Source organism: Cariama cristata, unplaced genomic scaffold, assembly GCF_000690535.1.
Source record: "Cariama cristata isolate BGI_N322 unplaced genomic scaffold, ASM69053v1 scaffold8922, whole genome shotgun sequence".
NCBI lineage: Eukaryota > Metazoa > Chordata > Aves > Cariamiformes > Cariamidae > Cariama > Cariama cristata.
Genome location: NW_009602067.1, coordinates 8719 through 24464, shown reverse-complemented (window position 1 = coordinate 24464; position 15746 = coordinate 8719). Strand labels below are relative to the sequence as shown.

At 35.7% G+C, this 15746-nt stretch overlaps 1 protein-coding gene across 1 annotated transcript in view; it reads left to right on the top strand.

The window, feature by feature from the left end:
• Positions 1–15746, top strand: part of SPAG16 (sperm associated antigen 16) — a gene marked incomplete at its 5' end in the record, with an annotated part of 32949 nt that overhangs the window by 14156 nt on the left and 3047 nt on the right. Inside the window, 2 exons of the mRNA XM_009694574.1 lie at positions 46–115; positions 5560–5708. Coding sequence (XP_009692876.1) covers positions 46–115; positions 5560–5708 — 219 coding nt within the window. The remainder of the gene's footprint in view (positions 1–45; positions 116–5559; positions 5709–15746) is intronic.

The following is a 15746-nucleotide window of genomic DNA, read 5'->3' as shown; positions in this document are numbered from 1 at the left end:
GTCTTCATATTACCTCTTCTTGCTCTTCTCTCTCTTTAAAATTAGGTTACAGGTTTGCAAGCCGCATTACGAAGTTTAGAGTCCGGATGTGCTATTCAGAGTCCTGTGACAAAAGGTAAAATACTCCCATCACCAAGCTCAGACTGGTTATGGGATTTTTGTTGTTGTGATGCATTTCAAAATCTGGTGTAACAGTAGATCAAAAATATCAGCTGTCCTGGTGACTGAGCAGCAATTTTATCATTTCAATATTTATTCTAAAACGTATCCCCTAAGGACAGTGAGACTGCTGATGGCAATATGGAATATGTAAGTAACTATGGAAGGACTTTGTCCTAGAAATCTGTTTTGTCTCTGATTTTGTTATTTTATCCACTAATACTCTTTTTTTTTTCCATGCAAGTGTTTTTTTTATCTCACTCTTAAGAGGATATATATGGTGGTCTGGAAACATTTTGAAAATACTGGTGTTATGAAATCCAGCCTCTTATTTTAGCATGTCTCATTTTTACAGGAGGTTGCTAAGGTTATGTAATAGCAGCTGGAATAATGTCTTTATCTGTATGGTACTATACTACTTCCCCGGTGTTTTGAATAAATGCATATTTATTAAATTATTTTTCTAACTTGATCAGGCAAAAGCCTAGCGGCTCCAGTTTCCTAAGTAAATGAAGGCTATGCTGTTACATTCTTTGTAAGCATCACTCCCACTAATAATTTTGAACCTATTTTCCAATTGCAGCTACATTTGTCAGTGAGGTAAGTCTGAAAGAAACCAGGTTACTAAAAGACTCCCAAAGATAGATAGATGAGATGATGAAAAAGGGAAACAGTGAGCTCTACCCTCTTTGACAACAGAATATTCACATGAGAAGGGAATGTGGCACCTGCCTTAGTCATGAGCAGAACTCCAATCAGAGATTGCAGTTTATTTGGCATTAGAGAACTCCAAATTTCTCAGCCACGTAGGTGACCAGGTATCAAATATTATGCAACTTCCAGGTGAAGCATTTGTTGCAACTAGGACATTTTAAAAATCTGTTTCTTTTGTGTTTTTTTCCAGTGTGCCAAAGGCCTAAACTTCCTTTTGCACTGGTAATATAACCCAGGGAAAAAGCCACTGAGTTTCCCCAACCTTTGACAGTCAAGCTTCATTAGCTCCCATTCCTGTAGAAAAGACAAGACTGAGAAGAGTAATAGTAGCCACAAACTTTTTTGGTTTCTTTTTGGATTTGTAGTTGAGTGAAGAGGCTAGAAAGCATTTCCTTGGTTATTAAGCTGGCTTATATACTGTTAATGCAGACATTTCATCTACTGTCCAGATCTTTGTTATTCCTGCCTATTATGAGCGTAGCATATTCAGTTTAATTTTTTCCTTCAAATTTTATCTACTGTTGGTTGAAGCAGTTGGTCTCCTAAATTGTCATGAATTGCTACGAGCAGTGGACTGAGATCTAATTATATGAAAGATGGCCTTCGTTCTAGCTCAGGATGGTTTCCATGCAGCAGTGGGAGGCTTACGTAGCTGAGAAGTCTCCTGGAGCACACCTTACTCCTTTTAACTAAACAGTATTTTAGAAAAGGTAGCTGCTTTCATTTCTGGGAGTACCTGGAAGGGTTCTGTAGTCTTACCCAATATAAACTAAACTGTGATCTTATTTTATATACAAGCAAATATACTAAACTAATAACTTCTGTAAATACAGACTTCAGATGTGTTAACAGGATGGAATACTGAAGTACTTGCAGCAAGCCTCTTCAGTGTTCACAGTATCTTTCTGGTTTTGGATTCTGATGCCTTATTTTTGTACGTGCCTCTTCAGCAAGACACATTTCAGACCCCCAAAATACCTTTCTGTGGCTGTATATACTGGATATGCTCTGCTGTAGTCTTTAAATCTTGTTACAACTAAAGTATAGGCCTCTGTCCCACTAAAGAGCAGAGTGCTCATTTTCATCCCACTTCAGATAGGGAGGTAGAGAATGGACTGTGTATTTTATGTTAGTTTAGGGCATATAGCATTCAACTTTTCATTATACTCTGGCCTGAGGATATATGTTGTGGGTTCTTCCTCCATGCTAGTGTGTTACAGTATAGATGCCCTGTCTGTCTCTTTTTCATATTACACATACTTTCATTTGTTGTTTGAGTGATTCTTAAAACCGCTCTCTGGCTGTTCACAGTACTACTTTATTCTCAAAAATCTTGAGAGCATTTTATAATACCAAAAAGTGACAAGCAGGGGAGCACTCTATAAATAATACTATAAAAAAAAAGTCACTTAGTCTCCAACACAAGTTATTAAGCTCATCAGCCACTGATGTGCTTGTACAAGCCTTAATTTGCTTCATACCTTGTGTATCGTAAATTAAGTGATATTTCAGTTCACTTCTTTCCAGTGCTTTGTCCTCTAATACTGCATAATTTTTATTGCCTCTGTAGGTCATACTGTTGTCTCAGTGGGTGGTATTGTCTCTTATTCAGATACTTTTTGCTGCCTCTTGAAAGATGATCACGTTCTGTTGCGTCTTGAATTCTTATTCCTGGGACAGTATAAATGCAATCTTGAGAAGCAAGCAGTGCGTAGATATTGGAGAAATATTTACTGCGTTTTTCTCTAAGTTTAAGTTCTTAGTTTAGAAGGAATCAGTGCTATTGGACTTACAGATCTCTGCTGTAAGGAGACCTGCAGCTGCATTTTTTCAGTTGCCATGTTTTCAGGGCTGACTTTCATGCATTAGTACATTGGTATGTTTTAGTTTAGAAGATAAAGAACATTCAGACTGGCAAATTATTAGGTAAGGTGCCTTTTCTGGCCAGCTGTCTGCTTTCACTACAGTGCAGAGCATGAAAGAATGAGAATGGCTCTGCCCGGCAGCGGGGGATTGCCCATCACTGCTCCTGGTGCTGCTTCTGTCCCACAGCCTGACGGCACTGTAAAACACCTGGAATGCTGCCTTTGGCTAGAGGGCACTGAGAGCGACTTTTAATTAGTTTTGGATTTGCTGAATTGTTCGAGGTTTTGAATAGTGGCAATGAGGTCCTGCACGTCAAATCCCTTGTGGGTTTGGTGGGGTTTTTTTTATTTTTTTGAGTGAGTCATATAGTGCATAATGAAGAATAAAGGGAGACTTTGTCGTATTCACAATGAGTTTGCATTGTAAATTTGTATCTGACAGCTAGGTAAAAAAAAATATCGGTAGTTAATGTTAATTTTGGACAACTGTTCTGGACTTATTACTTAAGCATTTGATGTCACGGCTTTCAGCCTGATGCATTTCAAACAACTGAAGAGGATGCTATCCACAATACGGAGCATGTAATTGAGTTACTAGGGGTTTTTTGCTGTCCCACTGCCAGACTGCTGCTTAGCTTTGTAAACAGTGATTTGTACACAAATCCTTCAAGAGGAAGTTTTCTTTAGGTGTCTTAAAAATTATTAGAAGTTTAAATTTTTATTTCCTATTTACTTACCTTGCTTGTTCAAAGTTGATATGAAGGACGTTTAATAATTGGAGAGGGACTACTTAACAGTTAAGATTAGGACTCAGTCATCTTGTAGACTGTTTCTCTGTCCCTGCTATGCTCACTCAGAAGCCGGCTCTGAAAGAAAAGTTGTGCTTTGAGTTCAGATTATCTTTAAAAAGAATTGGATGTTTTGTGTAAGAAGATTTGCAATAAAAACTGTGGGCTTTTTTGTTTGTTTTAAATCTGGTCCTCCTTGATGTGGTAGCAAGATTGTACATAGAGGGATCTAATTATCAAAGAGAAATAACTGATTTTTTTTAATTTAGGTTATTGGTGTATATTAACAGAGCACTTGCACCCTTACTTATGGATCAAGACACAGTGTTAAGTAGTGCTCTGAAAAAAGACTGCTTTTGCCTGAAGGAATTAAGCAATGTTGATTGTGGCTTGCTTATAAACCTAAGTGAACGCTTCTATAACAGCTGGTTCTAAAAATATGTTATAAAACTGTTACTTGCTCAGTACATTTCTTGTGTTTTCTAAAAACAACAGCTGCTTATTTATTACCCAATTATATTCAAAAGTTGAACTCAATGAGTTTCTTTACTCATGGTTGAATTAACATTGCTAGGACTGTTAACTGTGCTTTTCCTTTCCTTGGTCTGATGTAATTGCTGTTAGAAGGTCATGCAAAAAGAAATTTGAAGTGCACCGGTTAGAGTACTTAAACCTGGTTGTCCCGTTCCATCTACAATGCAATCAGAATAGCAAATCTATAAACACAAGCTGTTGACATCTTATTGTAATTGCAACAGTTCTTTAGAGTTTGTTCTTTTTTAAATTGTTACTGACTTTTTTAAGCCCTTCAACTGTCATAACTGTTGGTTTATAAATATGTGTATTTCAAAAGCACCGGCAAACCAAATACTGTGAGCAACATGCTAGTGGGTACTGAGTGAGTAGAAAGTGTTTTTGACATATAAACCAATTTTGCTGTATACCATTCCCCAAGAAAGTTATTATTCAGGGTATCTGTGACAGTTGCTTTAACTTCTAAAGCAGTGAGAATACAGATATTTTGTTAGACCAGGCACAGTTTTTTTTAATCAATTACAGTTTTACTGAGGTTGGGTATACAGGAAGATTTTGTGTTTGCTTGATCTGCTTTCTTTTTGCCTCAAGAGTGGAGAGGGTTGGGTTTTTTTTTCCCCTTTAAGTCAGAAAGCTCACATTTTGGTGTCAACATCTTAATAAAACTATTTTACAAGAGCAAATATTTAGAAGTGCATAGTATAAGGTACATTTGTTTCAGTCTGGATTTTAGCTGTATAATGTGTTTTTCAATCTGAGATGTTTTTCAAAGAACTGGAGGTATGTAAGTGCCCAAATCCCGTTGGAATTCAGTATTCCATTCTTTTTCCTGTAGATCCATGTACATACTACAGGGCATTGCAACAAGATACAGGGGTCACAAGGGACTGTGTTCAGCTGTGTGAGCTGCCAATACAAAGACTGTCAGAGAATAGTATCCTTTCTGCCAGGCCATATGGGCCATACTGTTCCTCGTATTCCTTTCAGCCTATTCTGATGATTTACAGCCATGCTACCTGTTTAGGATTTCTTTGCTGAGTTACCTATTCATAAGTAATTCCTTGTTTGAAAGGTGGGTTGGGAGAAAGTGTGGGAAGCAGAAGGCTGTAAATCAGAATAATGCATTGCCAGTAGATACTGGGTAGGGTGCAGTAAGATGATATTTCTTCTACCTCTGAGGGAAGTGAAGAATTGCATCCATTTTACTGTGGCTCTCTCCTGTACTGCAAGATTCAAAATCATTGTTGCATTTTGGGGACAAAATCTAGAGTACCATTAAGTAAGCTGAAATACGTCACACAGAAATAATTTGTGGAGCGGATTTATATGTAGTCTTGGAATACTTCATATGGATGGCACAGTAAGCTGAATATCTTTTTATTTAAAGTCGTGTTTCTTTTAGAATTTCGCGCCTAGCTAATATTAAATAAAGGAATATCTTCTAGAGGAGTAAGTAAAAATATCATTCTGATGATATTTTTGTTGGTTTTATTTTATAGCAGGCCACAAATGTCAAAGGAAGAAAGGGTTGGAAGGTCCCACCCAGAAAGCTCTTCAGGAAGCCAGGCGACAAAAAATCCTTCATGCTGAAAACTGTTCATATGATCCAGTCAAAGATGCAGAGAAGATAGGCAAGAGATGTCCAAAGGTATGCAGCATTCTGTCCAGTTGTTCAGTTTCTATCTAAAGTACACTTAAACTTTTACTAAGCCATGGTGCAAGATACTTGTCCAACATGACTGAAGGAGGTCATACTTAGTAGAAGTAAACAGGACAGGTAGGTAACAGTGTTTTTTATTTTTAATATGAGTTTCCACTGCACTTAATTTTTCAGGGAATAATAGGAACTCTGATTAGTTGAAGCTAGCAAGCTACTTTTTGAGAGTCTGATGTAATCACCCTGCAGAGGAAGAGCACTGACTATAAATGCTTGTTGCGCTGTTATGTTTCTCTCTTGACTGGAGAAATCCTGACCTATTCCATACTGCTTGCAAACTTCTCAAGCATGTCAGTCTGTTTCAGATGGGTCTAAGAAAGGTATTACATCTGGGAGTCTGATGGCAAAACATCAGTAATTTCTTAATAGTCAATGAAAGTTTCTAAACTTGAGTATACCAAAGGTGTGTTGCTGTTTCAGTTTGGAACTGGTGCAAAATTAAAATTAATTCTTGACTGAACTTTTTTATTGTTTGAAACAAATTTGTTTTCTTTACTTAATTCTACTTGGTTTATTTTTTGAGGTTGCATTTTGGGACTATATAACAGTGCTTTTTCTTTCCAAATCAAAGTAAACATTCTAATATCTAAAATTTCTTAAGCTCTTAAAACTGTTACACTGGCTTATTTTTGTTTGAGAACCATAGTTAGACTTTAAACTGTGTTTTTTGAGAAGAAAAAAAAGCTTTAGTTTACATTGATGTAGTCAGTCAGCTTCAGTCTTTCATTTCCCTGTCTCCACAAGTATATGTCTGTGGTGATATTTTTGTGTATGTGTTTCTATCTGTTTTTGTAAGGGCATTTCTTCTGTCTGACTCTGGCAATGCACCTCTCCTCTGACAAACGTACCATTTTATTTTTGTTTTCGTCCCTTTTCATTCTCCTGAACCTCCAAATAAAAAAATAATTCTGTGGCTTTCTGAAACACTTCTCACCACATATTGGAAATAATTCTCTGTACTGTCTCCCCACCTATTAGTATCTGAGTATTACTGAGACACCTGTCAGTCAGTGCATCTCCGCTTTCCCTGTCTTTCATTCAGTGATTAGAAACTTCCATCTTAGACTCTTATAGGTATCTCTTCTTTTCATTTTGACTTGTGAACAGATGAGTATTTCTTGGCTTATGAAATCTTATTTTTTGTTCCTGTTTCTACTGAAGTCATCAGGATTTTTACAGTAAACTTCAGTGGAGTTATGCTTTACCCCCAGAACATATAAACTCTTCACAGGTAGTATGTCTGTCTGTCTCACTCTTGTTCTTTGAAATTCACGAGCGCTGTTAGTTGGCTGGTTCTGGCAAGCATCTGTGTTTCTGCAGATCTTATGTTTCCCAAATGAGTCCTATCAGAGGCTCTGATGTCTTTAATCAGTGGATTAGAAAACTGAAGTAGCTCCAGAAATAAGACATCAGAAAATGTGGGCATATTTGAATATACTAGATTTTACCATGGCTAAGCAATAATCTAAAACTTTAGGTGTGAGGCTGACATCTTTTCCAACAATGGAACAACACCTTTTTTCACTTCACGTTTCCTGGATCTATTTCTAAATATTTTCTTTCCCCTAACAAAGGATACTACATGTGAATTGTCATATTTCTTACGCTGTTAGAAATGAATGGCAGAAGGAATGATGAGTCTGTAAAGGGCAAAGGGGTGAGTTAAAATTGTGGTTAAAACAAAGATACTCATAGAACTCTGTCCTGTAGCACACATTTATTGAACTACAGTTCTAATCTAAATTATTTTATTGAAATAGTGCATTCTTACTCAACAGTTTAGTTGTCTGAGTATTTGTTCCAGTCAAAAGGATTGCTATAAATGAGTGCCTTGCCTGCCTTAGATCATTTGATATGATACTTGGAATCAAATGTGTAGTGCCTCACCTGCTTTGACCTATATCAAAAGATCTTTTAAATTCTGCTGTGTCTTATGTGACTTACTTTCTTACAATGGTTCAGCATGGCAATGTCTTTACTGAAGTGTGTACCATAAATAATAGTCTTGTTCTCATTTACAGTAATGAAAATAACACTTTAAATGTTTGGGGTTTTTTTCGGGGGGGGTAAAATCTTCTTACACATATTCAGATTAAGGTTACACATCATTAAAATTCTCTTTATACCATAAAGGAAGTAAGAGTCAAAGCATAAATTGGCCAGTTCCATGGAGTTCAGGTGAAGAATATACAGAAGAAATAAATTCAATTAGAAATCCTGTGTTCAAACAGTGCATTTATGACACAATAGAGAAAAAGAAAATAGCAAATATGGGAAATCTAGGTAAAATTCACTGTCAAATATTGTTTACTCTTTTCAGTAAATGTAAGTGAACATTTAAAGCTTACAAAAGTTCAGAGTGAACAGTTTATCCAATTTTAAAATCTAGGCATTTGGATTATATCATGTTCAGTAAAAAGCAAATATATTGTCATGAAATTGTATCCTTGAGACAGAATTATAAATGTTTGTATTAACTGTACTGTTACATAGGAGTGAACTATAGTGATGAAAAGGATTTAAAATCTTTTCTGTGTCTTGTAGCTAAATAGTGATCTAGCAAATGCCTGTGCTTACTTTTAAGTAGATGCAAATATGACTCATAGCTGCGCTAGAACATTTACTTCAAGGACAGACATACATTGTGTTACTGTAATATCCTGTAAAAGCTGATACGTAATTTAAAACTGAAGGTCCCTTTGATATGAAGTTTATCATTGAAACAGAGAGAAAGCAACTGGAATTTTTCTGAAAGAGAATGTATTTTCCTGATTTTAAAATCTTTGTTACAAGACTCAATTGAATTATACAGTAACAGGCAATTAGGCTAAACTGTTTACGTATCTAGTCCTTAATAAGCCAGTATCAATAGCATAAATATTCTTAGATTAAGAATATGCATAGAGTACTGCTTTAAACGTTTAAATTAAAATGCACTCACAGGTCATTAAAATTGTAGAGAACCTTTGATAGTGTGATTTTTCATTATCCTGTTGAAATGTTCTTTTCCTATTTCTATATTTTTTTTATTCTTTCAGGTTCCTCACAGAGTACACTCTATGTTTGATGACTTTTAGTTATTAGCAGGGTGATTGTAGCTTCTTTATGTTTGGTAAATTCTGTTTCCACATATAATGTATTACAAAGCAATTTCATTTTCTGAAATTTTACTTGGTGTAAAGCTTTATCAAAAGGTGCATTGGACATTTCTGGAGTTGAGGCGTTATCTGTTTCTATGGAATAGATTTTGAAATTGTGGCCAATGGTATGTTAAGAAAAATACAGGCATAAAATCCAATGATCATGCAAACGTAGCTTTTGTAATTAATAAGACTTTGGGTTGAAATATCACATGTATACCTGTATAAAACCCATGTTTCTACTCAGTTCTGTGGAAGAAAACCTACAAAATTTAGAGCTACTCTTTCTCTGCTCTCCAACAGAAAGGAAGGTAAAACCAAATGGTTACTTAATCAGATTATTGAGCTTGAATATAAACAGGCACAGGCATATCAGGACAGAATTGGAAAGATGAGGTCTCAAAATAGCAAGAGCCATAAATGAAAGAGGCAATCATTTTGTTTGTGGTGAGGTTACTAAGCAAGCACTGATTTGATATTCAGTAGAGAGAAGATGACTGACAGATAATACTGAGAATACTTATTTCTACAGCCTTTCACTGGTACAGTAAAACTCCAGACAAATAGCTAAGAAAACTAATACTGATTACAAAGGTGTAAGACTGCAGTCTAGAGAAGGAAAAAGAAAATACAGTGTCTGTATTTCAAATGAGATAAAAAGTAAAAGCTAAGAAATTATAGACTAGGCAGTATAACTTGAATTCCCAAGGAAATTTGTAATGAATGAATGAAATTTTGCTGAACATCTGGAAGCAACCAGGAAAAGAAGTAACCATGAAGCTGATTTGCAAGGAAAAAGTGTTTCAGTCCAGTCTAAATTGCATCCATAAGAGGATGAGAGGTCTCATGGATAGAAGAGGAGCAGTAAAGGTTGTAATTTTATCTTCTTAAGAAATAAGAGATCTTATGTTTTTAAGAAGGCTTTGGATACTGTCTCACAGATCATTCCTATTAGCAGCTGTGGACTGACAGAAACTTTCCTAAATTAATGGAAAACAGATTGGAAACGTGCAGGTATATTGAATTGGCTTTTGCTGGGATTCATTAATGATCTGGAAAATGGAACAGAAAATATGCTGACTAAACTTGCAGACCAAGTGAACTTGGTTTGGTGGGGTTGGAACAGCAAGTGCAGTTGGGGACAGGAGTACAATTCGAAACTTGACCTACTGGAGAACTGATCTAAAGAAATAATGTGCAATGTAAGAAAAAGTACAAAAGTCTATGTTTGAAAAAAAATCAAATGCACAAATACAAAACAAGAAGATAAGAAAGTGTTGATCAAATAGCTTTTATTTAGAATAGGCTCTAGGATTTGTTGTGTAAAACAAGCCTAGGATGAGTCAACAATGACATAATATTGCAGAATAACTGAACACCATACTGCAATGTAAACCAGGAATATTGTATGGAGGCTGTGGATTATTCCTCTTGCTTTGTTCAGTTGGCATGTAGCTTTGACTGCAGTATTGTGTTCAGTTTGATCACAGCTCTTCAGGAGACAAGTGGAGCATCTATAGTAGAGCAGTAAGAATGAATAGAAATCTATGAAACCTAACTGTCAAAGAAAAGGTGAAAAGGGAAATTGCATAGTCTGCAGAAAAGAACACTAAGGGAAAACAGGATACTTCCTTAAAATCTAAAAGAATTCTGTGTATTTAAAAACAAAACAAAACAAAAAACCCCCACAAAAAAAACAACGAAAAACACCCGAACAAACAAAAAACCACCAAAAAACCCACCCCCCCAAAAAAACACACCAAAAAACCCCACAAACAAACCACCACCACCCCCCCAACCCCACAAACAAAACCAATGCAACAACCTGTTAGAACAAGAAGTAATAAAGTAGAAATCCAATACGAAAGATTCAGATTACACATTAAACAAAATTTATGGTAGTAAATATAGTGAAGCACTGGAATAGATTGCCTGGGGAGTTTTTGTCATTGGAATAGGATAGACAGATTTTTCTGAGGAGTAACATAGGTGCGGTTATTGGGAAAGGGGAGGTACTGATTGACCAGCAGAGGATTTGTTTAGCTGTCATTATTAGTTTGATTTTCCCCCAAAAAACTGTGTTTAAGGCAAGAAGCTTTCTGCCTTGCCCTAAAATAGCAGACCACTTTTACCTTTCTATTAAAGAACAGCAATATCAAAATAGATTTTTATAATTCCTGTTAGACTTGATGGCTGGGGAAAGGGGAAAGACTCATACCTGTGCCTGCAGATGGGAAAGCATTCGGAAGATATACCAGGCAGCAAATGTGTATTTGTGAACTGATGAGCATGACTGTAGCTCTAGTACAAGTGTGGCATGTGCAGCTTCTTGTCCAATGGGACTGTCATCAGATACACAGTGGGAGCTGGCATCGCTGCACTGATAGTGGATATTAAGCAGCAAAGAATATGTATCTTTAGAATGTGATGCCTCTCTGCTTATGGAATTAATGTTCTGTGACTCAAATCTTAAGAATATGGTCCAAGATTAACTGGATGTAAGCTAAGAAGTGTTCTTTAGTTGATTTTGATGAAATTAATTTAAAAGAATTACATATTTTGTTAGGCAATACTTTATTTTTTTGAAAACTCGACTTGAAAATTGTGAAAAGAAAAAACTTCTTTTTAGACGAAATCCATGCTTTTGTTTTAATTTGTGTATGATGTTCTCTACGTAATAGAAGATGTGATGATGGCTTTAGTTTTAGTCTTTGCCTAAGCATGTGGTTTTAAATATGACAATCCTACAGGGAGAAAATAAGAAAATGTTTAAGAATGTTAACCACAAATAAAGATGTATAGGAAAAAAAAGTATTCATACATCTGCAAGAAAAATTTATAAAAGACAACATAGATAATATTTTCCATCCATCATTGCCACTTTGTTAAATCAAGACACTCAAAGCCATGCATTTCTGGAAATAGATGGTTTGATATTTGAAGCCATTGATACTTGATAAAATTACCTTGCAGAGCATCGAAAGGGTTTCTTCATACTAAAGAACATTGCTTATTTTGAGTCATTACATGCTGCTAAGAATAAAAAAATAACAGGCCCCCAAGGCTGAAAAAGATACAGAAGAATGTTGGAAAGTAGGATGCATTTGATCCTAATTCTAATTGTAGATAAGCTTTGCATATTAATATGTTTCTTTCTGTAGTTGAGTGTAAATAGTGACAGATTTTAGAATAATAGCCTGTCTTCTGTGAAACACTGACTCTCGTTCTTGCTATAATCATTTGCAAAAACTGCTGATAATAGAATTACTAATTTTTTATATGCCAATGCTTCAATTTCCTGGAAAAGAGACCTACTGAAATGATATTTAATTTAAGAAACAACCTTTGAATGTTGCTGAGAATTTGAAAAATATAAAGAATTTATGTAAATATAAACAATAGAGACTTTAAAATGTTTGTTTACTGATAGCTGGTTGCCATTGCTATCTTCCTTAGGACAGATAGCCCTGTCAGATGGGGGGAGCTGTGAACTGTGTTGCGCATAAGGGTTTCCTTTATCCCGCAGGAGTTCCTGCAATGCTTTCCTTCATTCACTTTGGGCTTTATGACAGGATTTGACTTTGTGTGATTTAAGAGGGAACTTGACAACGGAACAAGAGCCTCCATACAGAGCACGCACAGCAGGTGGTGGAATGATGCTTGGAAAACTATCAGTAATGTCAGCGTTGTTTGGCCTTTGAGACCATAATTGAGTAATTTCATTAATTCTGGAATAATGCTTTGTTTTCCCTTTAATTAAACTGTCAAGACCTTAAAATTTCTCTTGGAAATCATTTGGGAATTTTGGAGGGGTCAAGGAGGAGAATGCACAGTGCTTACAGCACACTTTTTGAAACATGCTAGGTGAAATGCCACCAAATGGGATTCTGCCAGTACAACTTCTCGCTAACAGTGCAGTTGTAATGCTCTTTCAAATGTTTAGCTTTTGCCAAGGTCTCTATTCTCTTAAAGGAAAGAGAAATCACTAAGTATCATTAGAATGCACTGCATGAGACGTATAGCAGCGCACCCTTGGTTGGGTACTTTGGTTGTGATGTTATTGATGCAAACTTCATTATACTTGAAAAATGTCGATTGCTTTTAACAAAGGGGGTTTTTTGTGTGTGAGGAAAAAAAATCCACTAAATTCCACAGGAGTCTATTTGCAATTGTAATTCTTCTCTTTAAGGTCTGTTTCATAATAAAAACTTTATAATGCAAGAGGTGGGATGAGTTATGTAATAATTTTAGAACCCTGTATACATTGTTTTGTAGCATTGGAAACTGAAACTATGATCTGCTTTGGTGTTTTGGGGTATTGATAAAATACATATAAAAATGTTAATTGGTTAATTGTAATCGATACACAATTGCAAATCAAAAAGTTCAGAATGGTAAATGTGTGTGAACTGGGGGAATAATCACCGCTATCTTTTTAAAGAAAGATTCTTCCAGAAGAAACCTTTGCAATATAAAATTCAGCAGTTAACTGACATTGGTGTTCAGGGATGTGGTTAAAAGGAAGGACAATACTTGAACTACTGCATGATATACTTACACAAAAAAAAGTAGATTAAATGAAGCCAAAGTTAATAATACTAATTGGTTTTGTTTTTCCATTTTAATGTAGTTCAGCTTAAAGTATTCATGCATAAAACTAGATCCCTTTCAAATTACTGAAATGTGATGGAAATATGAAATAAGCACTCAGACCCCTAAAATCTGGAAGGAAGAGCTCAGGTGCCTACTAACTATGGTATTTGTATTTTAAATTAACTGTTCTATACTAAGTTACAGATTTTGGTGTTTCAGTCTGTTTTCCAATATTTAAACAAAGCCTTTGCATATGTAAACATCACTTTAAGGAAAATGAAATTCAACATTAACATTTAGTTTTCATGGTAACAAATCTCTCTAACATGCCATAAGTACTCTGGGAGGAACATGCACTGCTCATCATGTTCAGGGTTGTTTGTCTTGTATATTCAAACAGTACTTCTGGGAGTTGAAAGTAAAGTCTTAATTGTTTTTGTTTGAATACAATGAAATGAAATAAAATGCTAAGGCTGTAGTCCAAGCAGTTTATGAATTAATAATCAGACATTTTCCTCCAGAAAATTTAATTATTTTTCATTGGAGTGTCACAGACTATGAAGATAATGTTAATGGGTCACAGGACTTTTCATAATTGGATTTCCAGTTCAAATCTAGGCCTGACAGGTTTGATCATGATTAAAACTAGTTGTTGTATAATCATGGATTTGTTCATCTTATCTTCTCTTACATGCAATAACCAAAGTGAAATCTCTGTCAGCAGGGATACAGAAGTCTGACAGAGTACTAAAAATTTATGATCTCCTCGGTCTTCAGGGTAAACATGACTGGGACAGAGAGAAGCTATTGTTGGCCTTTCTTTGTTGTCTGAGATCCTTTGAGGTTGCTGCCCTCCACCCACATTCATATTACTTTGTCCTTAACACCAGCTCATTTTATAGAGATCACTGAACAATTGGCAAATGGTGTGACACCTTCACTCCTGCCAAGTAAGAGTTTTGCTTTCCTGAGGAAAGGTTCCTTGGTGAAGGATTTCTGCTGCAGATATACATCATCTGTAATGATGTATATACAGGTGGCTTTTATTTTTAGGCCAGCAGAACAGAAATAATTTCAGAGATGGTTAGATAATAAAGGTGGATCAAATCTGCCGCTGCTAAATGCAACCACTTGTGTGAAGCACAACTGCTAAACATCACACTCTCGACAGCAGACAATAATTTTGTGGACACATTAAGAATGTTTTCATATTCTCTTGCAAAAATATTTGGTTTTATATAAGTACAGTCTAATGCCTTACTGTGGAGTTTGGCCATGATCTCAGAGCTTTGTCTTTGGGGGGAAAAGCACCGTGTATTTTTTGTACTCAAGTGGTTTTGCATCTCATCTAAAAGAATGCTTTTTTCCCCCTGTTTCAGTCCTCCTTTCTTCTCCCTAACAGCTACCCTTCTCTTTCCTACTTCTACTCTCTTTGTAAATACTCGAAATTCTTTCAGCTAAGGTGCTGAATTAAAAAGCTATTTACACAAGTTTGAAAGTCTAGTATAGAACTCCTGTTACTCAAAACACAGGCCAAAACATGCTGAAGTGAGAGCAATATTACCATATACTCAGGGATTGATTTCCGTTTGTTTCTTGTATACTTTGCAACATCTTCCTATATTTATGTTTACAAGTTTGTATTGTCTTGTGTCTCTACAGTTCAGATAACATGCTGTGTATTGTACATCATCCAAAGCAGATCAGCCAGTCAGACATTTAATTTGCTACACATCTGAAGCTGCTTTTTTTTTTTTGCAGGAATACTTCACTCATGGTGGAGAGCAAACCAACCCAAAGTTTCTGCAGCACCTGTAAAGAAACTGTTCTCTTCAAGCAATACAGCAAAACCTGAGATTGTTTGCAGTGATCTAAAACTGTCGAGGATGTGTATCTGACCTATCTATATATATTTTTTTCATGCCCGTAGCCTAAGAAAATGGCCATAAAAGGTTGTTCGTACTAGTAAAGAAATTCAGAAGCCTCCTTTTCACAATTATTAAAAAAATTATTGCTGTTCTATATGGTGTATGTGCCCTGGCTTGAACCCAGCAGATAAAATAATGAGATAATGTAATAGCTAGGGACAATACCCCAATTATGTGTTTCAGCATAGATCACAGGGTTCGTTAACGTGAGGATATTGTCTTTGGCTTTGCATTATTGCAAACAAGAAAAATAGTAATGAAGATAGAGATGAAATAGGAGATATTTTTACTTCTAAAGATTAACCTGG